The sequence below is a fragment of the Chiloscyllium plagiosum genome, chromosome 12, assembly GCF_004010195.1.
Source record: "Chiloscyllium plagiosum isolate BGI_BamShark_2017 chromosome 12, ASM401019v2, whole genome shotgun sequence".
Classification (NCBI taxonomy): Eukaryota; Metazoa; Chordata; class Chondrichthyes; order Orectolobiformes; family Hemiscylliidae; genus Chiloscyllium; species Chiloscyllium plagiosum.
In genome coordinates, this window is record NC_057721.1 from 49,072,154 (window position 1) to 49,099,348 (window position 27,195).

Genomic DNA, 27,195 nt, shown 5'->3' on the forward strand with positions numbered 1-27,195 from the left:
AAATTAATCTGATGCCCATCTAACCTACACCGTTCCATTGTCATACATACGCATGTCTAATGCCAATTTAAATGCTCTTAACGTCAGCGAGTCTACTACTGTTGCAAGCAGGCCAGCAGGCAGGCCATTCCACAGGCATACTATTCCGAGTAAACAAAACCTGTCCTAAATCTATCACCCTTCAATTTAAAGCTTTGTCTTCTCGTGTTAGCCTTCACCATCTGAGGAAAAAAGTGCAGAATTTTGCCTACTCTTGGGAAACAAGGCAGGGCAGGTGACTGAGGTGTTTATATTTGACATATGTTTCCTTTGGTGCCAGCGACCACAATTCTGTTAGTTTTGATAGAAAAGGATAGATCGGATCTAAAAATTCAAATTCTAACCTGGAGAAAGGCCAATTTTGATGGTATTAGGCAAGAATTTTCAAAAGTAGATTGGGGGCAGATGTTCACAGGTAAAAGGGACAGCTAGAAAACGGGAAGCCTTCAAAAATGAAATAACAGAAGTCCAGAGACAGTGTATTCCTGTTAGGGTGAAAGGCAAAACTGGTAGACTAGAGAAATTGAGGTTTTGGTTAAGAAAAAAGGAAGCATATGTCAAATATAAACAGCAGAGATCAAGTGAATCCTTAGAGGAGTATAAAGGCAGTAGCAGTATATATAAAGAGGGAAATTAGGATGGCAAAGGGGACATGAGATAGCTTTGGTAAATAGGGTTAAGGAGAATCCAAAGGGATTTTATAAATATATTAAGGACAAAAGGCTAACGAGGGAGAGAAGAGGGGCACTCAAAGATCAGCAAGACAGCCTATGTGTAGAGCCACAGGAGATGGGGGAGATACTAAATGAGTATTTTTGCATCAGTGTTTACTGTGGCAAAGGACATAGAAGATTACAGAATGTGGGGAAATAGATGGTGATATCGTGAAAAATGTCCATATTACACAGGTGGTGCTGCTGGATGACGTAAAACACAAAAGTGATAAACTCCCAGGCCTTGATCAAGTGTACCCCAGAACTCTGTGGGAAGCTGGGTAAGTGATTGTGGGCCCCTTGTTGACATATTTGTTTCATCGATAGTAACAGGTGAGGTGCCAGAAGACTGGAGGCTGGCTAATGTGGTGCCACTATTTACGAAACGTGGTAAGGACGAGCCAAGGAACTATAAACCAGTGAGCCAGTTGTTGGAAGGAATCCTAGGGGACAGGATTTACATGTATTTGGAAAGGCAAGGACTGATTAGGGATCGTCAGCCTGACTTTGTGCCTGGGAAATCATGTCTCACGAACTTGATTGAGTTTTTTTTGAAGAAGTCACAAAGAGGATTGATGAGGGCAGAGCAGTGGACGTGATCTACATGGACTTCAGTAAGGTGTTTGACAAGGTTCCTCATGGGAGACTGGTTAACAAGTTTGATTTCATGGAATCCAGGGAGAACTAGCCATTTGGATACAGAACTGGCTTGAAGGTAGAAGTTAGAGGGTGGTAGTGCAGAGATGCTTTTCAGACTGGAGGCCTGTGACCAGTGGGGTGCCGCAAGGTCCACTGCTTTTCGTCATTTGTATAAATGATTTGGGTGTGAACACAGGAGGTATAATTAGTAAGTTTGCGGATGACACCAAAATTGGAGGAGTATGGACACAGAAGGAGGTTACCTCAGATTACAAGGGGACTTAATCAAATGAGGGAATGGGCTGAGGAGAGGCAGGTGGGAGTTTAATTTTGTTAAATGTGAGGTGCTATGTTTTGGAAAGGTAAATGAGGGCAGGATACATACACTTAATGGATAAGGTCCTGGGGAGTGATGCTGAACAAAGGAACCTTGGAGTATAGATTCATAGATCCTTGAAAGTGGAGTCTTAGGTAGATAGGATAGTGAAGGCGGCATTTGGTATGATTTTCTTTACTGGCAAGAGCATCGAGTATAGGTGTTGGGAGGTCATGCTGCGGCTATACAGGACATTGGTTAGGCCACTTTTGAAATACTGCCTTCAATTCTGGTCTCCTTCCTATTGGAAGGATGTTGTGAAACTTGAAAGGGTTCAGAAAAGATTCACGAGGATGTTGCCAGGGTTGGGGATTTGAGCTACAGGGAGAAGCTGAATAGGCTGGGGCTGTTTTCCCTGGAGTGTTGTAGGATGAGGGGTGACCTTGTAGTGATTGATAAAGAGGGGCATAGATAGGGTATATAGACAGCATCTCTTCCCTGGGTTGGGGGAATCCAGAACTAGAGGGTGAGAAGGGAAAATTTTAAAAGGGACCGAAGGGGCAACTTTTTCCACACAGAGGGTGGTGCATGTATGGAATGAGCTGCCAGAGCAAGCGGAGTAGACTGGTACAATTACAACATTTAAAAAAGGCATCTGGATGGGTATATGAATACGAAGGATTTAGAGGTATATAGACCAAGTGCTGGCAAATGGGACCATGTTAATTTAGAATATCTGGTTGGCATGGACAAATTGGATTGAAGGGTCTGTTTCTGTGCCATATATTTCTATGACTGTTACAGGCAGTGAGTTCAACAGTTCCACCCCCTGGAGTGAAAAGATTTTTGTTTCACATCTGCTGTAAACCTCATGCCCCTTACCTGAAATCTGTATCATCTTGTCACTGATCGCTCCACCAATGGTAAAGTTCCTTTCTGCCTACCCTGTCTGAGCCCCTCAGTTTTATACATGTGAATCATATCCCCTCAATCTCTTCTCCTTCAAGGAAAACAACTCAGTTTGTCCAATCTCTCTTCATAACTGAAATACTCCAGCGCAGGGAACAGTGGTTAAGAGAGAAAATGCTGGAAAATCTCAGCAGGTCTGGCAGCATCTGTAAGGAGAGAAAAGAGCTGACATTGTCAAAGGGTCAGTTAGACTTGAAATGTCAGCTCTTTTCTCTCCTTACAGATGCTGCCAGACCTGCTGAGATTTTCCAGCATTTTCTCTTTTGGTTTCAGATGCCAGCGTCCGCAGTAATTTGCTTTTAACATAGTGGTTAATCTCCTCTGCAGCTTTTCCAGTGTAATCACATCCCTTCCAAAATGTGGATTCTAGAACTGCAATCAATACCCCAGCTGTGGTCCAATCAACCTCTCTTTACAGCATAACACTCTGCTCCTGAACTCCATGCCTTGTCTAATAAAAGTAACACATATGCCGTAACTACTTGTGGGGACATGGGGTAGAATTCCATCATGACATATTGATATTCAATAAAAACCTGGGAAAAAAAAACAAACTAGCCTAATGGTATCCATGTTGCTTTTCAGTAAAACCTATTCAGTTTTAGTGAAGGAAATCTGCCATTTTACCCGACCCAGATTACGTGAGATGCTAGACTCAGAGTAATGTGACTGACATTTAACGACAAAGATCAATTATGGACGGGCAATAAATGCTGGCCTAACTAGCAAAGTTCACATTGAATGATGGAATTAAAAAAGATGTAAAGGAGCAAGGTTCATCCGAAATGCCAAGTGAGCTAATCCCATTGTAGCGGAAACCATTTTACTTGCCAGTGACGCTCCGATCCCAAGCACGAATAAACATATACAAACATACCTTTTCTCCACTGGAGTAAAAGAAGTACCGTAATCGGACGATATTACAATGATCCAGTTTTCGCATTATCTGCAGCTCACGATTCTGTAGAACAAAAAAAAGTAACTATTTATTTGCAAAGTTAAAACTCACATTTGGATGCTCGTTAACAAGCACTAGAACAACACTCCTTAAAATGACAGACTTAAGCTCCAGGAACAGCTACCTGATTGAACTTGCTCCAATTACTGATCATTGACAAGTTGCACTTATATGGAAGCAGACACAACAGATATGTTAACATAGTCAGAAGTGACCAATATCCAGCAAATACGATAAATGTGTTGGGATCAAATGGTACAGTGAGAAGCGAAGCATTGCTGGGAGAGTTTGAGAAATTAAAGCCCTGGAGGTTGCAAGTACGATCCCGATACAGCAAAGGATTAGAGATATACACTGCATGCACAACAGGCTAGAATCGTAGGTTTCAGGAATGGTGGGTGGCGATTCTTTTCTTTTGGGTGAAGGGGTTAGAAAGATAAGGATATGATGAAATTCTATTGGATTTGGCAGAGGGTGGATTATAGGTCGAAATGTGTGGCGCTGGAAAAGCTCAGCATCAGAGCTGACATATCAGACATAAGCCCTTCATCAGGAGTTGCCGGTGGGGGTGGGGTCACTCAAACAAACAGTGACTCAACTTCCTACGCTCCAGTGAAACAAAATCCCTGCTTATCCAGCCTCTTCTTATAACGCAAACCCTCTCGTCCAGAAGAGATCTGTGTAAATCTTTTCTGCACCTTTCGAATATAATGGAATCCTTCCCATAGCAGGGCAACCAGAACTAAATAGTATTCCAAAAGTGGTTTCACCAGTTCTTGTACAACTGCAACATGTCATCCCAATCCTGTATTCAATGATCTGAACAATAAACATAAGCATGTCAACCGTCTTCTTCACTACTCTGTGATGCAATTTTCAAGGAACAATGTACCTGAACCCCTGGCGCGCTCTGTTCGACAACACTCCAGATTAAGTGTGCAAGTACTACCCTTGTTTGTCTTATGAAAATGCAACATCTTGCATTTATTTAAATTAATTCCCATCTTCCACTCCTCAGTTCATTAACCTAGTTGATAAAGATCCCATTGTACCCTTAGATAACCTTCTTCACTATACCACCAATTTTGGTATAATTTGCAACTTACCAACCATATTTCCTACATTCTCATCCAAATTGTTTGAACAGCAGGATAAAGGATAAAGTTCAGAGGTGACAAAATCATGTACAAGCCTTCAGCAAAAATGGACTGAGAAAAGTGGTGAAAAAGCAGTTGCACTACGGGCATTACACTCAGCTTTGGTACTACACAACACACCCACCAAACACAGTCTTCATGTCTGCCACAATCTGGAGCATGTTTTTACCTGCCCAAATTTCAGCATAACAAGAGCAAAGCCCAAGGATTAAACTGAACATGCCTGGTACTAAATTTCAGAATTCTGCAATGAATCATGGATTGCCACTTGATACTCCCCTTTCTGACAGATCGAATCTGTACTCCCAGACCAAAACTCCGTTTATAAATTTACAGACAACTTTGACAAATCAGTTACATACAAGAGTAATTTTCTCCCATTATCCATCCTTCTCAATTTCAAAATAATCCTTTTCCTACTTTTTCCAAACTGCAATAAAGCCTCGAGATAATGAGTGTGTTGGTGGTATAATAAAAATAAAGTAAAGCAGTAAGGATCAACATTCTAAAATGTTAAATAAGTATTGGATGATATGCATTGAGTGTTTTGCATATTCATTTTAGAGATGATGGAGTCATTGTCAACTATAGATGGTTTATAATAGACATTTTCATATAGCAATGGCAAAATTGCATCACCCAATGCTTGAAAATGACAAGAGAACTTCACATTTCTAGTTACAATGGTGCAGTTTTCAGATGGCCAGATAGTTTTTCTTCCATTCTGATGGGACTGTGCATGAGGAACTGCAGAATTTCATTGCAGCATACTGCAAATGAATTGCCTGGACAATCGAAAATTGCTCTGAAAGTCTCCATTTCAGGTGGGAAATTTAATGGTTTCAATTAGAAAAAAAACCTGATACTTGGGAAAAATTAAGACCATTAAAGACAGCCCAACTCCCTAAAAATTAAGTATTCGACCCAATTGCAGTGCTCCATTTCCCCATCTTAAACTCACTTACGTATATACTTACCATCTCACAGCAGCTTCAAGCTAACTAAGATTCTAGACTTTTGAAAGTCAGATTACAGAAGTTGACTGCTATAAAAATGGGGGCATGGTTTGCCTGGTCAGACGATTTGTGGAGTGTTGCGAGAAGTTTATGGTACTCTAAGAATGGATATGGCTTTAGAGGGTGTTCAGAGGTGGTTTTCAAGAATGATTCCAGGGATGAAGGGCTTGTCAGGAGGAGTGGTTGAGGACTCAGGGTCTGTGCTCAGAGTTTAGAAGAACGAGGAAGGGTCTGATTGAAACTTGAAATCTTGAACAACCTGGATCGAGTAGAAACAGAGCAAATGTTTCCTAGGAGAGATTAGGACCAGAGGTCACAGCCTCGGCATGAAGGGACAATCTTTTAGAATGGAGATGAGGAAGAATTCTTTCAACCAGGAGAATGGTGAACCTGTGGAACTCATTGTTGTGGAACACTGTAAAGGCCAAGTCTTGAGTGTAGTTACAACAGAGATAGATAGGTTCTTGATCGGTAAAAGGATCAATGGTTATGCGGAGAAGGCAGGAAAATTAAGTTGAAAAACATGTCAGCCATGATCAAATGGTGGAGCAGATTTGATGGACCAAGAGGCCTAATTCTACTCCTGTTGTGAAGTGAGTAGATGGGATGCTCAATATTTTTGGATCAGTGGTACTGGAAGAGCACAGCAGTTCAAGCAACATCCAAGGAGCTTCGAAATCGACGTTTCGGGCAAAAGCCCTTCATCATATTTTTGCCCTTTAGCCCCTCAAGTCCATACCATTAAAACTACACTAGTCCCACCTTCTAGCACTTGGCCCATAGCCTTGAATGTCATAACACTTCAAGTGTTCCAAGTACTTATTTTAAAAAAAAAGGTTTGAGGCTACCCACCTCCACTTCCTTCCAGATAATGCAGTCCAGACCCCTACCACACTCTGGGTGAAGTTTTCCTCACATACCCTCTAAACGTCCTGCCTTTCACCTTACAAATATACTCCCTTTCACCTCAAGAGAACAGCTTCTTTCTATCCATCCTGTCCGTGCCCTTCAATCTTAAACAGCTTGATCAGATCCTCCCTAAATCTTAGAGTCATAGATTTACAGCACAGAACCAAACCCTTCAGTCCAACTCATCCATGTCAACCAGATATCCCAAATAAATCCAGTCCCATTTGCCAGCATTGGACCCATATCCTGCTTAACCCTTCCTACTCATATACCTATCCAGATGCCTTTCAGTTGTTTTAATTGTACCAGACTCCACAAAATCCTCTGGCAGCTCATCCCATTGACGCATCACCCTCTGCATGGAAAAAGTTGCACCTTGGGTCCCTTTTATATCTTCCCCCTCTCACCTTAAACCTATGCCCTCTAGCTTTGGACTCCACTACCCTAGGGAAGAGACTAGGCTATTCACCCTATCCATGTCCCTCATGATTTTATAAGCCTCTAACGTCACCCCCTCAACCTCTGACTTTCCAGGGAAAACAGTCCCAGCCTACTCAGCCTCTCCACACCCAGTAACATCTTTGTAAATCTTTTCTGAACCCTTTTAAGTTTCACAACATCCTTCCTATACAGGAAGCCCAGAATTGCATGCATTATTCCAAAAGTGGCGTAGCCAATGTCCTGTACAGCCGCAACACATCCTAACTCTATACTCAATGCACTGACCAATAAAGAAAAGCATGAGCTGAAAATGTGTTGCTGGAAAAGTGCAGCAGGTCAGGCAGTATCTAAGGAGCAGGAGAATCGACGTTTCGGGCATGAGCCCTTCTTCAGGAGGGCTCCAATAAAGAACCTCCAATAAAGAAAAGCATACCAACCACCTTTTTCACTTTCCAATGTACATAAGACTCCCCTTTCAGGGAAATATGAACCAGCACTCCAAGGTCTCTGTTCAGCAACACTCTCCAGGACCTTACAATTAACTGTATATGCCCTGCACTCATTTACCTGGCCATAATGCAGCACCTAACATTTATCTGAAGTAAATTCCATCTGCCATTCTTCAGTCCATTGGTCCATCTGATTAATATCCCATTGCACTTCAAGGTGACCTTCTTCACTGTTCACACCTGCAATTTTGGTGTCATCGACAAACTTACTAATCATCTCTCTTACGCTCACATCCAATTCATTTATGTAAGTGACAAAAAGCAGTGGATCCAGCACTGATCCTTGGGGCCCACCAATGGTCAAGCAACCTTCCACCATCACTGTCTTCTTTCTTCAAGCCAGTTCTGCATTCAAATGGCTACTTCTCCCTCTATTCTATGCCTTCTAACCTTGCTAACCAGTTTACCATGAGGTACCTTGTCGAACACCTTATTGAAGTCCATACAGGTCATGACCACTGCTCTGCCCTCATCAATCCTCTACATGACGACTTCAAAAAAAAACTCAATCAACTTTGAGACATATGAATTCCCACACGCAAAGCCATGGTGACTATTCCTAATCAGTCCTTGCCTTTCCAAATACATATAAATCTTGTCCCTCAGGATTAAGAGTCAGAGATGTACAGCATGGAAACAGACACTTCGGTCCAAATCATCCAAGCCGACCAGATATCCCAACTCAATTTAGTCCCACCTGCCAGCACCCGACCCATATCCCTCCAAACTGTTTCCATGCTGTACATCTTTATGACTCTATGCATATACCCAATCCAAATGTCTTTTAAATGTATTAGCCTCCACCACTTCCACTGGCAGCTCATTCCATACATACCTCTGCATGAAAAAGCTGCCCCTCAGCTCTTTTTAATATCTTTCCTTCTCACCCTAAACCTATGCCCTCTAGTTCTGGATTCCCCCACCACAGGGAAAACACTGTTTATTTATCCTATCCATGCCCCTCATAATTTCATAAACCTCTATAAGGTCACCCCTCAGCATCCGATGCTCCAGGGAAAACAGCCCCAGCCTATTTAACCTCTCCCTATAGCTCAAATCCTCCAAACCTAGCAACATCCTAGTAAATCTTTTCTGAACCCTTTCAAGTTTCACAACATCTTACCGATAGGAAGAAGACCAGAATTGCACGTAATATTCCAACAGTGGCCTAACCAATGTCCTGTATAGCCGCAACATGACCTCCCAACTCCTGTACTCAATACTCTGACCAATAAAGGAAAGCATACAAGCGCCTTCTTCACTATCCTATCTACCTGCGACGCCACTTTCAAGGAGCTATGAACCTGCACTCCAAGGTCTCTTTGTTCAGGATCTTATCATTAACTGGATAAGTCCTGTGAAGCTTTGCTTTGCCAAAATGCAGCACCTCACATTTATCTAAATTCAACTCCACCTGTTTGCCCACCATCTATGTCAGGCTCATTGGTCTATAGTTCCCTGGCTTTTCCTTACCACCTTTCTTAAATAGTGGCACCACACTAGCCAACCTCCAGTCTTCCGGCGACTCACCAGCCAACCTCCAGTCTTCCGGCGACTCACCTGTGGCTATCGTAGAAACAAATCTCAGCAAAGGGCCTGGAACTCACTCCCCAAACTTCAGAGTTCTAAAGGTATACCTGATCAGGTCCCAGGGATTTATTCACCTTTATGCTTTTTAATCCACCAACACCACGTCCTCTGCAAGATGTCACTATTTGTTTCCCCATGTCCTATGTCTTCCATATCCTTCTCCACAGTATGATGTAAAACATTTACCATCTCCCCCATCTCCTGCGGTACCACAGATAGGCAGTCTTGCTGATCTTTAAGGGACCATATTCTCTCCCTTGTTAGCTTTCTTCCCTAATGTATTTGTAGAATCCCTTTGGATTCTCCTCAACTATTTGCCAAAGTTATCTCATGTCCCCTTTTTGCCCTCCTGATTTCCCTCTTATTTTTACTCCTACAGCCTTTACATTCTCCTATGGAATTTGCTTTCTTCTTTTTCTTGACCAAAACTTGAATTTTTCTAGTCATTCAGCATTCCCTACACCTACCAGTCATGTCCTTTACCCCAACAGGGTCTCTGGATTCTCGTTGCCTCATTTTTGAAGGCTTCTCATTTTCCAGCCATACTTTTACATGCAAACATTCTCCCCCAATTGAATATATGAGGGGTAGGTGGGAATCTATAGTACACTTCCAACAAAGTGATCATCCCTTTAATGCTCACTTCCACCCAAATAATATCCTCAGTAAAGGCGGCGCAGTGGTTAGCACTGCTGCCTCACAGCGTCAGAGACCTGGGTTCAATTCCCGCCTCAGGCGACTGTGTGGAGTTTGCACATTCTCCCCGTGTCTGAGTGGGTTTCCTCCGGGTGCTCCGGTTTCCTCCCACAGTGCAAAGATGTGCAGGTTAGGTGAATTGGCTATGCTAAATTGCCCGTAGTGTTAGGTGCAGGGGTAAATGTAGGGGAATGGGAATGGGTTGCGCTTCGGCGGGTCAGTGTGGACTTGTTGGGCCGAAGGGCCTGTTTCCATGCTGTAAGTAATCTAATCTAAACCAAATACAGCCATTATGTTATCTCTAATCAAAATCCACTCCCCCTTTTCTCTTGCCCCCCTTTCTATAATGGCTATAGCTTCTATACCCTGGAACATTAAGCTGCCAGTCATGTCCATCCGTGAGCCATCCTTCTGTAATTGCTATAAAATCCAAGCCCCAAATTCTTAACCATGCCCTGAATTCATTTGCCTTCCTGAAGGGCTTTTGCCCGAAACATTGATCTTCCTGCTCCTCAGGTGCTGCCTGACCTGCTGTGCTTTTCCAGTACCACTCTAATCTAGACGCTGATTCCCAGCATCTGCAGTCCTTACCTGTTAGGCCTCATACATTGAAATAAATGCAGTTTCATGCATCAGTCATACCTCATTCTCTGCTTTGTTCCTGCGTGACTGGACTGAATTATACCTTTTCACAACTGTGTCAGTCTCAAGTTGACCTCTTTCCTCACTAGGTCCCTGGGTCCCACTCCCACCTTACTAGTTTTAATCCTCCTGAGCAGCTTTAGCAAATCTCCCCACCTGCATATTAATCCCCTTCCAATTCAGGTCCAAGTTGTCCTTATTATAGGTCACTTCTGCCCAAAAGAGATTCCAATGATCCAAAAATGTGAATTCTTCCCTCATGCATCAGCTCAGCCACCCATTCATCTGCTTTATCCTTCTATTCCCACCCTCAATAGCTCATGGCACCAAGAGTAATCCAGATATTGACCACACTCGAGGTCCCTCTTTTTTTTTTAAAATTCCTACCAACTTCTATATTCACTCGTCAAAATCTCATCCTTTCCTCTTCCAATGTAATTAGCTCCAATGTGCATGTCAACCTCCTACTGTGCTCTCCTTCCCAGAGAGAAGATTCTGCACTCAGATATCCTTGATCCTGGCACCAGGGAGGCAACGCACCATTCTGATGTCTTGTTGGCCACAGAAATGTTTGCCTCTGACTAGAGTTCCCGATCACAATTGATCGCTTGGAACCTGATGTATCAGTCGTCACAGTAGAGCCATTCTCAGTACCAGAAACCTGGCTATCAACGCTACACTCCCAAGAGTCCATCACAACCTACATGTTTCAAAATAGTATTTGTTTGAGAGATGGGGATAGCCACAGGAAACTCCTGTATGACTGTCTCCCCCTCCTACCCATCTACTTGACTATCTTCAGCTTATCTCCCTTCATGAAAAAGGCCATCCATAACACCTCCAGCTCCTGTAAATTCCTCATTGCCTCTAACAGCCGCTTCAACCGATCCATGCAATCTGATAGATTCGCAACTAAATACACTTCCTGCAGACAATCAATAACTTGCAAACTCTACCTAATCGCCAACATTTCACAGGAAGAGTACACCACTCTACTAAAGACTTTGAATCTTAACCTACAGACCTAGAAAACAGCATACTTAGTACCTGTATTTTATATTTTTAAAAGTTTAATCAAGAAACAGATCTCAATAAAACCATTAAAAAATAACCCACACTACTCACTTCTGTGGATCTACAAAAGCAAAACAGTAAGGTTATACTTAGACTAGCCATTTAAATGCTCCCCATATAGGTTTCTCCAAGATCAGCTGTGAATTTCACTTAATTTTTTTTAGACAAACTCCGATGTCCAGAGAAACTTGAAATCAAACAGCAGAGACAATCAGCTATTCAAATTTCTCCATTTGATTCACTTCCCATGTAGTCACTACCTTTGTGTGTCGCCCTTCTTTTTAAAGTACCATTTTGATTCCTCTGTCCCCTCCCCACCTCAGAAAATAACCTGAGCTTATCCAGCCTCTCTTTATGTCTAAAGCACGACATCCGAGGCAACAGCCTGGGAAACGGCTTCTGCATCCCTCCAGTGCAATCACATCCTTTCTCTCATGCAGTGACCAGAAATGCACACAGTATTCCAGCTGTGGCTTAACCTCCCTGTTCTTAGTCAAGGTACACATTAAGAGCCCGTAGGCCTTAACTGCCTATTGACCTGACCTGCAACATTCAGGGATTTACAGACAAGCAGCCCAAGATCCCTCTGTTCTTCTAAGGTTCCTAGTGTCCTCTTACTGATTTTCTTGTTACATCACCTCCCTTATCAGGATTAAATTCCATCTACCATTAATCTTTTATCTGACCAATCTGTTTACATTCTCCTTTCTTGTATCAACCACCAGGCCAATCTTCACATCATCCACAAACTTGTCTCCTTCCTCCTCAACCCATCCCACCCTCCACAATGTAGAGGAGAATGCTGTATGTATTACAAACAATGAGGAACCCAACACCTTTATGGCCCAACACCCATCTACTCTAGATGGGTGGTCTTGGGTGACAGTACCCTACATATTGGCGGGGTAATTACAATTTTTCCTGCAAGCTTTAAGAATGTTATTAAAGCATTTCCAGTGTCAGAGAATGACTTGCCCAAGATAGATTAAGTTCACTCATCATTCCATCGTGGATTTGCTGCAAAACTCAATCTTCCATTTCAAAAAGGCAAGCATTTGACTTTGAGCAATGAAAATTGGGTAAATAATTGACAAATAAATGATAATTGAACAGAATGAGCATAAAATATTCAAAAACGTAGAGAAGACTAGGAGTCCAAGGTAAGCTCACTGAATTAGAAAAAGACAAAGTTCAGTGAAGAAGGAAAGTGTCAAACTGAATCGGGGAAAATAGCAACTAATTTTATTGATCAGAAGTAGGAAATCTTCAAAGACATAAGGTGATAACAGTAGTTGATAAATTCCAATAACAGTAAAAGCACATTATATTCCTATATCAGCAAAAAGAGGTTTACTAAAAATTTTTTGGCCGTCATTCTGTGCTTCTGGAAGAAATCAAATGCAAAAGCTCTGACCCTGATTTTCCCTTCCTCTTCACGCACAGGTACTATGCTGCAGCACTGGAATAGATAATATAATACTTGTGCTCAATATTGGTGCACTTTATATAAGTCACAATTTCCATGTTGTGCTCAATAAAAAGTATTAAATTCCACAGAAGAATCTGTATAAAAGGATTGGTAGCAATACTTGACAGACAGAAATAAGTTGGGATTAACAAGTGCAAAGTAATTGCTAGTTGGAGAGAGATAAATCCAGAGTAGGAGTTAATTGTTGGTGTTGGTAGCAGAATATAAAAGACACCTTTAATAACAAGAAAACCAAGAAAATATTAACATGACTAGCACCCAGGCACACTCGTGTCCTGAGAGGGAGAAGGAGGAGTACAGGAAAGGGTTGAGAGGGCTATTGAGGACCTTGTCCACTACCGTGGGAAGAATTCTTGATTGTGGAAAACGAAAGAAATAGTGCCTGCACTATCATGGATCATCAGTCACTGAAGTAGATGCAAAAAGGTGATGGAGAAACTGGGAGAATGGAATGGAGTCCTTTTGGGAAGGACGTGAGGAAAAGTAATTGAAATAGTTGTGGCAATTTGTAATTAATAGATACTTATATGGATAGCCTATCCCACAATGTCAAGGAAGGGACAAGTCAGATGACCAGATGAAGACAACAGAGATGGAAACTGGAAACAAAATGGATCAACTTTTCCAGCCTGGATGAGAAAAGGAACTGTTCTACCGATGCAATCATATTTATTGAAAAAAGTAGTTGGGGACCTGCTTCCGCAATCACAATGGAAAAGAAATACTGAATTTTAAACATTTGATGTCTGAAGAAATAAGAAATCACTTAGTTCAGCACTATGCCAAAATATTTACTCAATTTATTTACAGAAGAATGGTAAACTGACAGGAAAGAGACTTTGTGCTTCTACATGATTTCAGATAAGCTGTGGAATGGTTTTAAGGAACTACTAAAACATGTTAAACAACACCTGTTCACCAAAGGTGAGAACATTCATGTCACTACCAGTTTCAACAAGCGGCAGTATATCGTGAAGATGATGTTGAGGAGCTGGTGTTGGACTGGCGTGGACAAAGTTTAAAAAAAAAGACAACTGGTTATACTCCAAAAGGTTTATTTGGAAGCACTAGCTTTTGGAGCGCTGCTCCTTCATCAGGTGGTTGTGGAGTCCTGATGAAGGAGCAGCGCTCCGAAAGCTAGTGCTTCCCAAATAAACCTGTTGGACTAATGTTGTCATTTTTATCTATTGTGATGAAGCTGCTGCTTTAACAAAGTTATGCTGTCCTTGGCTTTTGTTTCCCCACAGAGATCGTAAATGACAGACTTCAAAAAATCTGGAGATGAAGGGTTTTAGAAAGAAGTTGAAAATAGCTAACAGACTGCCTCAGGCAGAAGGCTTTCAAGTTTAAAAAACACTTGTACAATGAAAAGGGGAGTGGCCAGTTATCCCAGCTCAGTTTTTCTCTGGTTTGGTTTTGTTTAAGTAGTGGAAAAGCTGCCAGAACCAGGTCCAGGCTGGTACTGACTTCTATCCTGTAAGAACTTATGTTCAATTTTACCTTTTGTGCCAAAGGTGTTTATAGAGATCGTTGCAAGTATTTGGAAGAGCATCATTAAGTTTGAATGATCTGTTGGCTTTTCGGAGAGGTTAAGTTATTCTGTATTGTTCTCTGTTGCTAGTGTTTCATTCAGTAACCTTGTAAATACATTCTGTTTTGTTTAAAACTAAGTGGTTTGACCAGCTGATTCTCTCCTGGAACATCCATTCTGCACTTGCTTAAAACAATTAGCAAAGTTAGGATCTGGGCTACCTTCTTAAAATGTCTTGAGGGGTCTGACCTGGTCCACAACAAAATCTACAACCATCTCAACTTAAGACTCAAGTAACAGTCTCCAGAAAACAAGACATAGGACATAATTGTATTCACTGTTTCAAAAGTCTACTATTGCACAATTATTTAATTAATGCATGTTGTTTAGTGAAACTAAAATCAATCAATATACATGGTGTCTTAAAAGCACAAGCTGACATTAAAGCCCTGATTGACTAAGGTCTTTGCGACTACCAAAAAACATCAGGGCTGATCCAATTACTGCTATAGGATTCTTCAGGTTTAGTCTTTAAACTAGGAGGTTTTAAGTGGTTACTTTCCATCAATATGTACTCTGTTGACCCATGTGAGGTTTAGTTTGAACCCATAGTGTGATGTGGGGCAACAAATTCACGTATGAAGTGTTTTTAAACTTAGCAACTGAAATGATTTATTTCTGCTGAAATGAAGCAGGGACAAACATTGAATTATGAATGTGTTTTTAAAAAAAAAAAATTGATAATAGAAAAAGTAACAGAACTTCAGAAACAAATCTGTTGGACCAAAACACCTTTATTTAAAGGCTGAGGAAATTGCAGGTGTCAATCTTCTAAAATCTCTGATTTGGAAATAGTCATTGCAGTGGAAAATTGCAACCATCACACCATTACAAAATGAGTGGTGAAAGGAATAAACCACATAACCACAATCCTTAAAGTAACTCCACTACAAAGCACTTTCCAAACCCACAACCAAGGATAACAGAAGGTACACATGTATGAATTAGGACAAGTAGGATGCCTGGCCCTTAGAGCCTGTTCTGCTATTCATAAGATCAGAGCTGATCTGATTACTGCACATTTCCACCCACCCAGATAATCTTTCAGCCTTTTGCTTATCAAGAATCTCAATACCACCAACTTAAAAATATTCAAGCACTCTCATTCTTGCATGGCAATCGAAGCAAAGAGCCACTAAGAATCACTACACAGCAAAAAGTATTTTCCTTAAGTCAGTCTTAAATTAAATTTGATCTGATCTATTCATCGTTATGTGTTTTTTTTTACAAAATACAGTGAAACGTGCTGCATTGTGTCAACACTCTCTGGCACCATCTTAAAAGATGGAAAAATAAACCAAAACAAAATATAAAGGCAGAAAAATAAAGAAATAAAGTGTTCAACTTGACAGCCCTTCTTGTTAAGTGGCCCATCATGGGCCATGGGCCTAGTGGCCAGGCACAAGTCCCCAGTCCCCTTCGCCACGTTGCCGCTGGAACGAAAGCCATCACTCTTTAGGCACTGTCTCATCTCCACTGCCTCCCTTGTCACTACAAGTCCTCCCTGAACCTTGCCACTCCAGATGCCACTGATACCACTGGGTATCGTACCAGCCCAAACTCTACCTCAGCCGCCACCATGACTCTGCTTTGAACTCCCTTCGTCAATGCTACCAGGCCTTGTACTGGGCCCAAATTCTCCTCTGCCGCCCGTTCATGAATCTGCACTGGATGCAGAAGCCGCCGGGAATCCAAACCCGCCTCCAATGCTGCCATGAGTCTACACCACAACCTGCGATGCCATCGCCATGACTGAGCTCTTCAGTAAGAGGCAAGTAAAATAAAAAACAAAAAAAAAAGACAACAGGTTGGAGCAGACGAGCCCAGAGTCAGAAGCTCTACTTCACCACCATCTTACTGTCGTCCCGCTTCCATCCCCCCCCCCCGCCCCCCAACCAAGATAAGGCAACATACATATTATTTGGATGACCATTACAACCAACGAGTAAAGATTAAGCTATCTGCTGTTACACAATGAATGTTCTCAACCTTGTTAACTGGCTTTACATAATGCATACTTTTCACCTTGTTAACTGACCTTGCGTACCAAATGCTTCCAATATTGTTAAATGGCTCTATATAATTACTGCATTTCCACCTTGTTCACCCATCACCCTTGCCTCTAGCCGCCGCCCCCCCCCACTATCGTTAACTGCAAGTTCTTATCTGAACCGAGTCATGCTCGGCTGAACATCTTGTTTCACAAAGCTCAAGCTGAACTCTTTCCTTGCCTTTCTCACTTTACTCCTCACAGGGCTCGAACCTCACTTAAACACAGAGCTCGAAGCTCAAACACAGCTCAAATCAGCTGAACCTCTTGTTTCACAAAACTCAGAAATTGGCTTTCCCTGCCTGTTTATACCCTATACGTATTCTCATTTCCTCTTTTTATCGTTTCATGATAACCAATGGCATTACCAGCTTTCATAAGCCTGACAGCCAGTATTTAAGCAAGTTATTGATACGCAACATGCAGTAATTATAACAAAAATTACTAGTCTGCTACAGTAACTAAAATTCGAAGAATCCTCCCAAGTGGGGAAAAATAAAATCACCAGTAAATCCACAGTACTTAGTGACCACTCCACCCCCTCCAAGTCAAGTGGAATCGAGCCAGTTCTCCAAAACCTCCTTCAATAAGTCCAATGTGTAACAAGATTCAGTCTGTTCTTGTGCATCACTCCACGGAGAAAACTGAATTCTTGGATAAGGGTAGTTAAATACCTAGGAGGAGAAACTGAGGTCTGCAGATGCTGGAGATCAGAGCTGAAAATGTGTTGCTGGAGAAGCGCAGCAGGTCAGGCAGCATCCAGGGAACAGGAGAATCGATGTTTCGGGCATAAGCCCTTCCTGAAGAAGGGCTTCAGGAAGTTTTCAGCTAGTTAAATACCTAACAAAACCTACTAGACTTCCACCCTTCTAGAGATGCTTCAGATGGAGGATACCAGTGCATCCGAGTATACAGTGCAGCAGCTGAAGCAGCAGGCTTCTAAGTTGTACTGCCTTAACAATTCAGTCAATTATAAGCAACAATCAATGGTCCTAAAATCAAACCCTCGGGTACCGCGTTCAGGTTATTCAAAAAAATATTTTCCTTTAACAAATTGAGACTTGGCTAATGTGAAAGCTGTCAGGAAAAGTATTTCAAAAGTCTGGAACAGCAAGCAAACAAAATGTTTCCTGTGCTTTAGCAATAGAAGAGGCAGTTTCAGTTCAGATTTAGAGTTCAAATATTTGTGGGAAACAAATGCAGAATATATTAAAATATGGTGTCCAAATGAAACTTCCCAAATAAAACAGTTGGAATGACAGTGGCAATTTTGGTAGAGATCAACTTTCTTTGAATTTGCAGTAAGAAGGGAGCCAATGAAGTCTTAACAGAATTTAAACAGCTCAGTCTCAAGTTCTGATATTCTTTAAAATCTGAACAAAACATCAAACTAAAAATGCACTCTTCTAGTGAATGCTGCATTAAAAACACAGCAAAGATATTATAACAATTCTCTCATCTGGTTAAAGCATGATCACTGACCCAACTATTCATTTTTAAAACAGGCTTTGTAGAATTTCAAACACATCAGGGGCTCAAGGCACTCAATCAATTTGTTTTAAGGTTGCAAGTTTGATCATTTTAAGTTGTACATTATACAGTTTCAATGTAACAACAAAATCTGCCTCACTACACAGCCACAAAAAACACTGAATTGAGATCTTGATTCAAACAAGACAAAACAGTTCCTTAAAAGGATTTTCCAAACCAGTATTTTAACAAACCAAAACTTTTTAAACATCAAACACTCACAGCATGGCACAATTTACCTTGGAACTTTACTTTTCCAACCTTAGTACAACCTTAATTTCAGCATTTTTGTTTTGTTTTGCATTCTCTCAATTAAGTTACACTTATAAAAAGAGAAAGCCCTCGCAGCGACCACATGGTGCCACAATCCAAGCCACTCTCTTCCCCCAGAACAAGGACTCAGAGTCTCAAATTTTGCCACTAGAGGATTTCAATCCCGTTCTCACTTTACTCCTCACAGGGCTCGAACCCCACTTAAACACAGAGAACCCAAATCCCACTTAAACACGAGCTCGAAGCTCAAACAGCTCAAATCAGCTGAACCTCTTGTTTCACAAAACTCAGAACTTAACTTTCTCCCTGCCTGGTTATATCCTATACACATTCTCATTACCAAAAGTAGAAAGGTGATCCCCTTTAAATTTAAAGGGTGAATTTTAGCTCTGGACTCTGTCAAGAGGAAACATCTTTTCCACATGCACCCTGTCAATATCCCTCAGGATCACATGTATTTTAAGTCTCAGAATTGTTACAGCTCAAGTTGTGGTCATTCGACCCATTATGCTGCACCAGTTCTTCCATCAAATATTCCACCCCACTCCCCCCCAACCCCACAATACCTTTGCACAGTACTGTTATCCAACAAGCAGCTAACGCCCTCTTCAAAGCCTCAATTCAACCTGTCACCACTTCCAGACATTATATTCCATATCTCCATAGCCTAACAACTATGTTAAAAAAGATTTTTCTGACATTCAACCTGCTGCTTTTGCTTATCACCTCAAATCTATGCCCCCTCATTCGAGTTCCTTTAAAAAATAGAATCAGATGAAGCTGTTCCTATTCTATCCAGATTGCTCACGATTTTGCAAACGTCTCATATCTCTTCTCTTTAAGAGAGTCACAACTTATTCAATCTATTTATAGACTCAGAAATACCATCATATGACATGGAAACAGCTCTCAGTCAACCAATCCACACTGACCATGCTCCCAAACTAAACTGGTCCTACTTTCCTGCACATGGCACATATCCCACCAAGCCTTTCAGATTCAGGAATTTATCCATAAGTCTTTTAAATGCTGTAACTGTGTCTGCAGCCATCACTTTCTCTGGCAGTTCAATCAACACATGAACTACTGTGTAAAAAAAAGTTGCCTCTCGTGTCATTGCTTTTTACATCTTTCTGCTCTCACATTAAAAATATCTTCCCTAGTTTTGGACTCCCGCACCCTAGGGAAAAGACCTATTCATCTGATCCATGTTTATGATTTTATAAACCTCTAAAAAGGTCATCCCTCAACCTCCTGCACTGAAAAAGTCCCAGACTTTCCAGTCTATTTTTATATCTCAAACCCTCCATTCCTGGCAATATCCTGCTAAATTTTTTCTGAAACCTCTTCAATTTAGTAATATCCTTCCTACAACTGGGAGACCAGCACTGCACACAGTACTCCAAAAGAGGCCTCACCAGCATCCTGTAGAACCACAATATGATGTCCTGACTCCTATACCCAATGTCTGAGCAATGAAGCAAAGTGTGCTAAACACCTTCTTATCCACCCTGTCCACCTGCAATGCAAATTTCAAAGAATTATGTACCTAAACTCTTAGGTCTCTGCTCTAAAACACTACCCAGGGCCCTATCATTAATTGTACAAGTCCCATCCTTATTTGTATTATTAAAATGCAATAACTCACATTTATCCAAACTGAACTCCATCTGCCACTTCTCAACCTACTGGCCAATTGATCAAGATTTCTTTGTAATCGGAGATAACCTTCCTCACTGTCCAATATATTCGCAATTTTGATGCTATCTGCCTCCTGTATCCTCATCCAAATCATTTACCTAAATGACAAAAGTGGAATACCTCTCGTCACAGGTCTCCAGTCTGAAAAGCCCATGACCACTGTCACCTATCATCAAACAATTTTTGGATCAAATTGGCAAGCCCATCTTATTTCCTATGTGATATCGCTTCACTAATTAGTCTACTAATTGACTAATTGTCCAAAGCTTTAGTAAAGTCCATGTAAATAATGACTCTTGCTCTGCTCTCAATCTTTTTGGTTCACAGAAGCAAAGATAGGAGCAGGAGGTGGCCATTGGGCCTTTTGAATCTGAGCAGTCATTCACCACAATCATGGCTGATCGTCCAACTCAATAGCCTAATCCTACTTTCTCCCTGTAACCTTAGATCCCATTTGCTCCATGTGCTATATCTAGTCGCCCCTCGAATCCATTCCAATAAGTTATTTCATTTAAAAGTTCAAAGTTTGAGTGACACTATTTTCCTTGCACAAAACCATGCTGACTGTCCCTAATCAATCCTCGCCTCTCCTAATGTAAATCCTACCTTTCAGAATCACCAACAAATTACCCACCGCTGATGTCAAATTCTCAGGTACATAGTTTCCAGGCGTCCCCTGACAGATTTTTCTAAACAATGGCATAACATTAATAACCCTCTAGATATCCGGTACTTCACCTATCTTTATAGATTAAAGTAGTATTTCTATTAGGGGCCCTGCAATTTCCTCCCGAACTTCCCACAACATCCTGGGACACACTTGATCAGGTCATGGAGATTTAGAAGAAGACCATAATAGAAAGGGGCAGAACTTAGGCCTTTCAGCCATTTATCTACCTTTAATGTTTAAGGCCTTCAGCACTTCCTCTTCTGTAAGGTGAACGGTTTTCAAAACATCAATATTTATTTGAATTCTCTAGCCTCCATTTCTTCCTTAAGAGTAAAAATGGATGTGAAATATTCATTTAATCTCTCTCCGGAGGTAAAACACAGACAACTTCATTGTACATGGAGTCAGAGGAGATAGGGGAAGTGTTAACTGAATATTTTGTATCAGTATTCACATTGGAAAAAGACAATGTTGTTGAGGAGAATACTAAGATACAGCCTATTACAGTAGAAGGATTGAGGTTCACAAGTAGGTGTTAGCAATTCTGGAAAGTGTGAAAATAGCTAAATCCCCTGGGCCGGATGAGATTTATGCTAGGATGCTCTGGGAAGCCACAGAGGAGATTGCCGAGCCTTGGTTTTGATCTCTTATGTCGTCACTGTCTACAGGAATACTGCCACAAGACTGGACGATAGCAAATGTTGTTCCCTCATTCAAGGAGGGGAGTAGAGAAACCCTGATAATTATAGACTAGTGAGCCTTACTTGGTGGTGGGTAAAGTGTTGGAAAAGATTACAAGAGATCGGATTTATCATCTAAAAAGGACTAAGTTCGTTAGGGATAGTCAACATGGTTTTGCAAAGGGTAGGTCATGTCGCAGAAACCTTATTTGAGGAGACCAAACAGGTGGATGAAGGTAAAGCAGTTTATGTAGTGTATATGGATTTCAGCAAGGCGTTTGATAAGGTTCAGCACGTGAGAATGAGTATAGGGTATGAGCAGGTAGTGAAAAAAAAAGTTGAATTTTGTGGGGAAAAAAAGTTTCAGCTGAGCATGACTCAGATCAGATAAGAACTTGCAGATAACAATGGGACGGTGAAGGCAAAGTTAATTAGGTTAACAAGCTGAAAAGTATTCATTATATGAAGCCAGTTAACGAGGTTAAGAACATTCATTGTGTAACATCAGATGGCTTAATCTTTACTATTGATACTTGTCAATTGTAACGGTCACCCCAATCAATATGTATGTTTGCCTTATAGGGATGAGCATCCAGATAATTGACTATATAATTCATTCAGAATCTGCTGTTCCAGAGAAGACAGAGAACTCATGTCTCTGTGCATATGGGCGATCACTCTCCTGCTCCAGGGCCCAGAATAAAAAACTGAAGGAGGTAGCTACACTAGCTGTGAATGTTTTGCTTTGACGGAGGGGGGAAACCGGGACAATACATGCTAGGCTATTGCACAAAATACGAAGGCATGGGATCGAAGGTGATTTAGCTCCTTGGATCAGAAATTGGCTAGCTGAAAGATGACAGAGGCTGGTGGTTGATGGAAAATATTCATCCTGGAGTTCAGTTATTAGTGGTGTACCACAAGGATCTGTTTTGGGTCCACTGCTGTTTGTCACTTTTATAAATGACATGAATGACAGCATAGATGGATGTTTAGTAAATTTGCGGATGACACTAAGGTCGGTAGAGTTGTGGACAGTGACGAAGGGTGTTGTAGGTTACAGAGGGATATAGATAAGTTGCAGAGCTAGGCTGAGAGGTGGCAAAGGGAGTTTAACGCAGAAAAGAGCGAGAGGTGACTCACTTTGGAAGGAGTAACTGGAATGCAGAGTACTGGGTTAATGGTAAGATTCTTGGTAGTGTAGTGAACATAAGATCTCAGTGTCCATGTACATAGATCCTTGAAAGTTGTCACCCACGTTGATAGGGTTGTTAATGCGGCATATGGTGTCCTAGTTTTTATTGATAGAGGGATTGAGTTACAGAAGTATGAAGTCATGCTGCAGCTGTACAAAACTCTGGTGCGGCTGCATTTAGGGTATTGCGTACAGTTCTGTCACCGCATTAAAGGATTCAGAGGAGATTCACTAGGATGATGTCTGATATGGAAGGAAGGTCTTTAAGGTATGATAGAGGTAGTTTCTTTACTCAGTAGTAGGGGCGTGGAACGCACTGCCTGCCATAATAGTAGACTCACCAACTTTAAGGGCATTTAAAATGGTCATTGGATAGGCATATGGACGAAAATGGAGTAGTGTAGGTTAGATGAGCTTCAGATTAGTTTCACAGGTCAGCGCAACAGAGGGTCGGAGGACCTGCACTGTGCTGTAATGTCCTATGTTCTATGATCTTTAACAGGTCCTACTCTTTCTATAATTGCTCTCTTGTTCTTGAGTATTTACAAATCTTTTTGAATTATCTTTAACCTTATCTCCCAAGGCGCTCTCATTCCCACTTTGTCTTCCTAGAAACCTCTTGTAAATGACCTCTGCACTCTAATGCATTCACATCTCAAAGAATATCTCACACTAAGCTCTAGCAGATACAAGCCTCGTCTGTCCAGTCTCTCGTCAAGATAATCCACCCATTCCAAGTATTAGTGCCGTAAACCTCCATTGACCTTCTTCCAATCTACTACTATTCTTGCTTAAATATGATCAATACTAAACATAATATCCAGATATGGTCTCGTCAATAGTGTGTATAACTGAAGCATAATCTCCGTACTTTGTATTTAATTCCCCTAGTAATAAATGATTTTCAATTTGTTTTCCTAATTACTAGCTGCAACTGGATTTTGTGATTCTTGCAATAGGACACAGATCTCTCTGCATCTCATAGCTCTGCAATATCTCATCATTTAATGTTCTTATTCATTCTTCCTGCCTAAATGGATCTCAGATTTTACCAAATTATATTCCATTTGCCAGATCTTTATCTACTCATTTCAAGTATTTATATTTTTTGTAGCTTTTTCATCTTCACAACTTATAGTATCTACATTTATGCCATCAGCAATTTTAGCAACCACACCTTCAGTCCCTTCATCGAAGTCATTTAAATGAATTGTAAACATGGCACACCACTCATTAGATCACGCAAACCAAAAAAAATCCTATTTCGGCTAGTTTCCTGCAGGTTAGCTAATTCTCTGTGCCAATGTTACTCCCACACCATGTGCTTTCATTTTTTTCAATAATCCTTGTGACACTTTATAAAACTGCTTACTGGAAATCCAGTTATGGTGCATGCACCGATTTCACTTTTATCTACAGCATGTGTTGCTTGTTCAAATGAGGGGTGACCTTTTAGAAGTTAATAAAATCATGAGGGACATGGATAGGATAAGTAGACAAGGTCTTTTCCCTGCAGTGGGGGAGTCCAGAACTAGACAGCATAGATTTAGAGTGAGAGAGGGGAAAGATATAAAAGTGACTTAAGGGGCAACTTTTTCAGAGGATATTTTGCTTTGAGAATCTATTATTTTGAGCACCAAGAAGAACAAAATGGAAAGCCTAAACATCAACTAAGCCATTTGAAGTTTGATTCTGGTTTTATCAAGTTGGTAGGTGAAGTGAAAAATAAGATTCCAGTCCCTCCAATGACTTTAACAACTTCAAGTGCGTGAAATTTGACTGAGCAACACATCTACGTTTTCACATTTTTACTTTAATTATGTGCACACTTTCACTGCAATTACATGTTCAATAGAGTTCATAAACTTTACCTTCACTTTGAAGGCTGATTCAACATGTGCAAAAATGATCACCAAGTCTGATTTTAATCTTGAGGTAAATTGAGCAAGAAATGAATAGGTTAAGGTCTCAAGTAATCTTTCCATTTTAATCTACACTATCTACCCCAATTGACTGCACTACAGAGAACATGCTACATTGTCCATAGCACAGGAACTACAATTGTTTAGATTATATCCCACTTCACTTTTTGGTTTTGTTCTTCAGTCATTATTTATCTGCCAAAATTTTAGGAGAGTGAACATAGTATTTACAATTTGTGATTACAGAATACTGTGCACATAAGTAATTGATTTCCTAATCTATTGTCTACACTTGAGCCGCCTTCTTGTGCGGTGTTGCATTGTCAATATCTAAATACCACTGCTTTAAAACTTTCAAAATAACAAACAGATCTCTTTCAAAATTTCAATGTATGCACATCTAAATTGGCTGTAATGTTGCAACACCTTCAATAAAATGCTCAAATGTTAATCTTGTAGGAAAATCAAAGCTTTAGAAATTCTAACCTAGACGTATAGCGACAACCTTTAATAATATGGGTTATAACAACATGGGGGTGAAAAAAAAAAGTAAACTTCTCAATCGTTTAACAAGCAAACTACAATTATAGGTGTTGGTGCACATCTGCTGGAGATACTTCAGCTCCATTAATTTCCATTTTGAAAAACACATACACAAGCAGATACACGTCGACTTGCTCATGCTGCTGACGTTATTTACTATATATGGCAATTAAGACTTCTGCTGTGAAAAACAATTGAGTTTAGTGCTAAACTGTTCTTTAAGCAACTGATTAAAGGAATAATCAACTGACTGAAATGCTACACAAAGGAAGACATTTCTAAAAGTGACAGTTTGGCCATCATTCAGTTGATAGCCATTATTTTCATTTAAGATTTGAGATGTTACATAATTTCTCTGTACATGCTTTCAGTTAGTATTAAGGATGCCTCAACCTAGAAGAGTTCAGGCCTGTGTACTATTATAGTGGAAATTACAAGTTTGAGGCCATGTGAAATGGAGCACTTAGAATATTTTTCAATCTACAAGTGGCCACTGGTGCTCCAGAAACAGGTTTTCAGTCTCTCAAGTTTCCACTTGTCAAACTCGGGGTGACAAGCACAAGATATAGCGTGTTGTGTTACCAGAGAAGATAAGCTTAAGGAAAGCAACTCTGATGGTAGCCTTTTAAAGGATCACTGCCTAGACTGCTCAACATTGAGCAATTAAGTGTTGACTATCCAATGAGTAAAAGGACCAAAAAAGTATGCTTCAAGTTTCATAAGCAAAATATTGTTAAGAGCACAAACAAAGTCAGCTGTCTTTCAGTTATCCTTCCAGTACAACAACATTTCATCAGTCGCAAAGTACTCAAAGACTTCAGGTCTTTGCATATAAATGTAGTACATATACAAAGCTTTCCTAAAATGCTCTTAGGGTGTGACAACTAGCTTCACAGAATTGCATTCCCTTGTCCTCATTTATCAGGCTAATATGAATTCTGAATTAAATGATAAAAGCCCCAACAATCTTACTTTGGTTACCAGACTGAAACTGAATATTGTCTGGTCAGCAAAATGTTGGAGCACTAAAACCTGAAGAGGTAGCAACAGAAAATAGCTTAAAACTGAATTAGATCGGTTCTAAAGGTGCCCAAAGTAAGCATTTTTCAAATTCATATTAGGTTTTAATTATTTAAAATTAATTCTTCCAACTTTTAAACTTAAAACTAAAATTGCAGTACAAATAAAAAATAGATTTGCATTCAGTGCTCTCACAGTCATCATCTGACTCAATGTACTCTATATTCAAAATGTTTTTTTGAACTGTAGTCAGTTATAATGTTGGAAATGTGAAAGCCAATCTGCACACAGCAAATCTCCATAAACAACACTGGGATAATGACTATAAATCTGGCTTTTAGATTGTCATTTAAGTGATAAATATTGGTCAGGTCATCAGAGTCAATTAAGTTGCTCTTTTTTGAGCTAGAACCGGAATTGTTCTAAATCTACAGGAGACCATAAAGACATAGGAGCAGAAATTAGGCCATTCCCCCATAGAGTCTGCTCAGCCATTCAAACATGCTGACAAGTTTCTCAACCCCATTCTCCCTGTAATCCTTGATCCCCAAGATACTCAAGAACCGATCTATCTCAGTTTTAGATATACGGAAGGACCTGGCCTCCACAGCCATCTGTGGCAATGAGTTCTGTGGATTCACCACTTTCTGGCTGAAGAAGTTTCTCCTTATCGCCATTCTAATAAGGTCTTCTCTTTACTTGAAGGCTGTTCCGTTGGGTCCTAGTTTCCATTGGGAGGAGAGACATCTTTCCAATATCTACTCTTTACAGAGCATTCAATATTCTGTATGTTTCAATCAGATGCCTCCTCATCATTCTAAATTCCATTGGATTATAGACGCAGAGTCCTCAAATGTTAAGTT

At 40.6% G+C, this 27,195-nt stretch overlaps 1 protein-coding gene across 1 annotated transcript in view; it reads right to left on the bottom strand.

The window, feature by feature from the left end:
* The window catches only part of gsk3ba (glycogen synthase kinase 3 beta, genome duplicate a), a 189,022-nt gene that overhangs the window by 79,990 nt on the left and 81,837 nt on the right, over positions 1 to 27,195 (bottom strand). Inside the window, exon 3 of the mRNA XM_043701008.1 lies at positions 3,554 to 3,637. Coding sequence (XP_043556943.1) covers positions 3,554 to 3,637 — 84 coding nt within the window. The remainder of the gene's footprint in view (positions 1 to 3,553; positions 3,638 to 27,195) is intronic.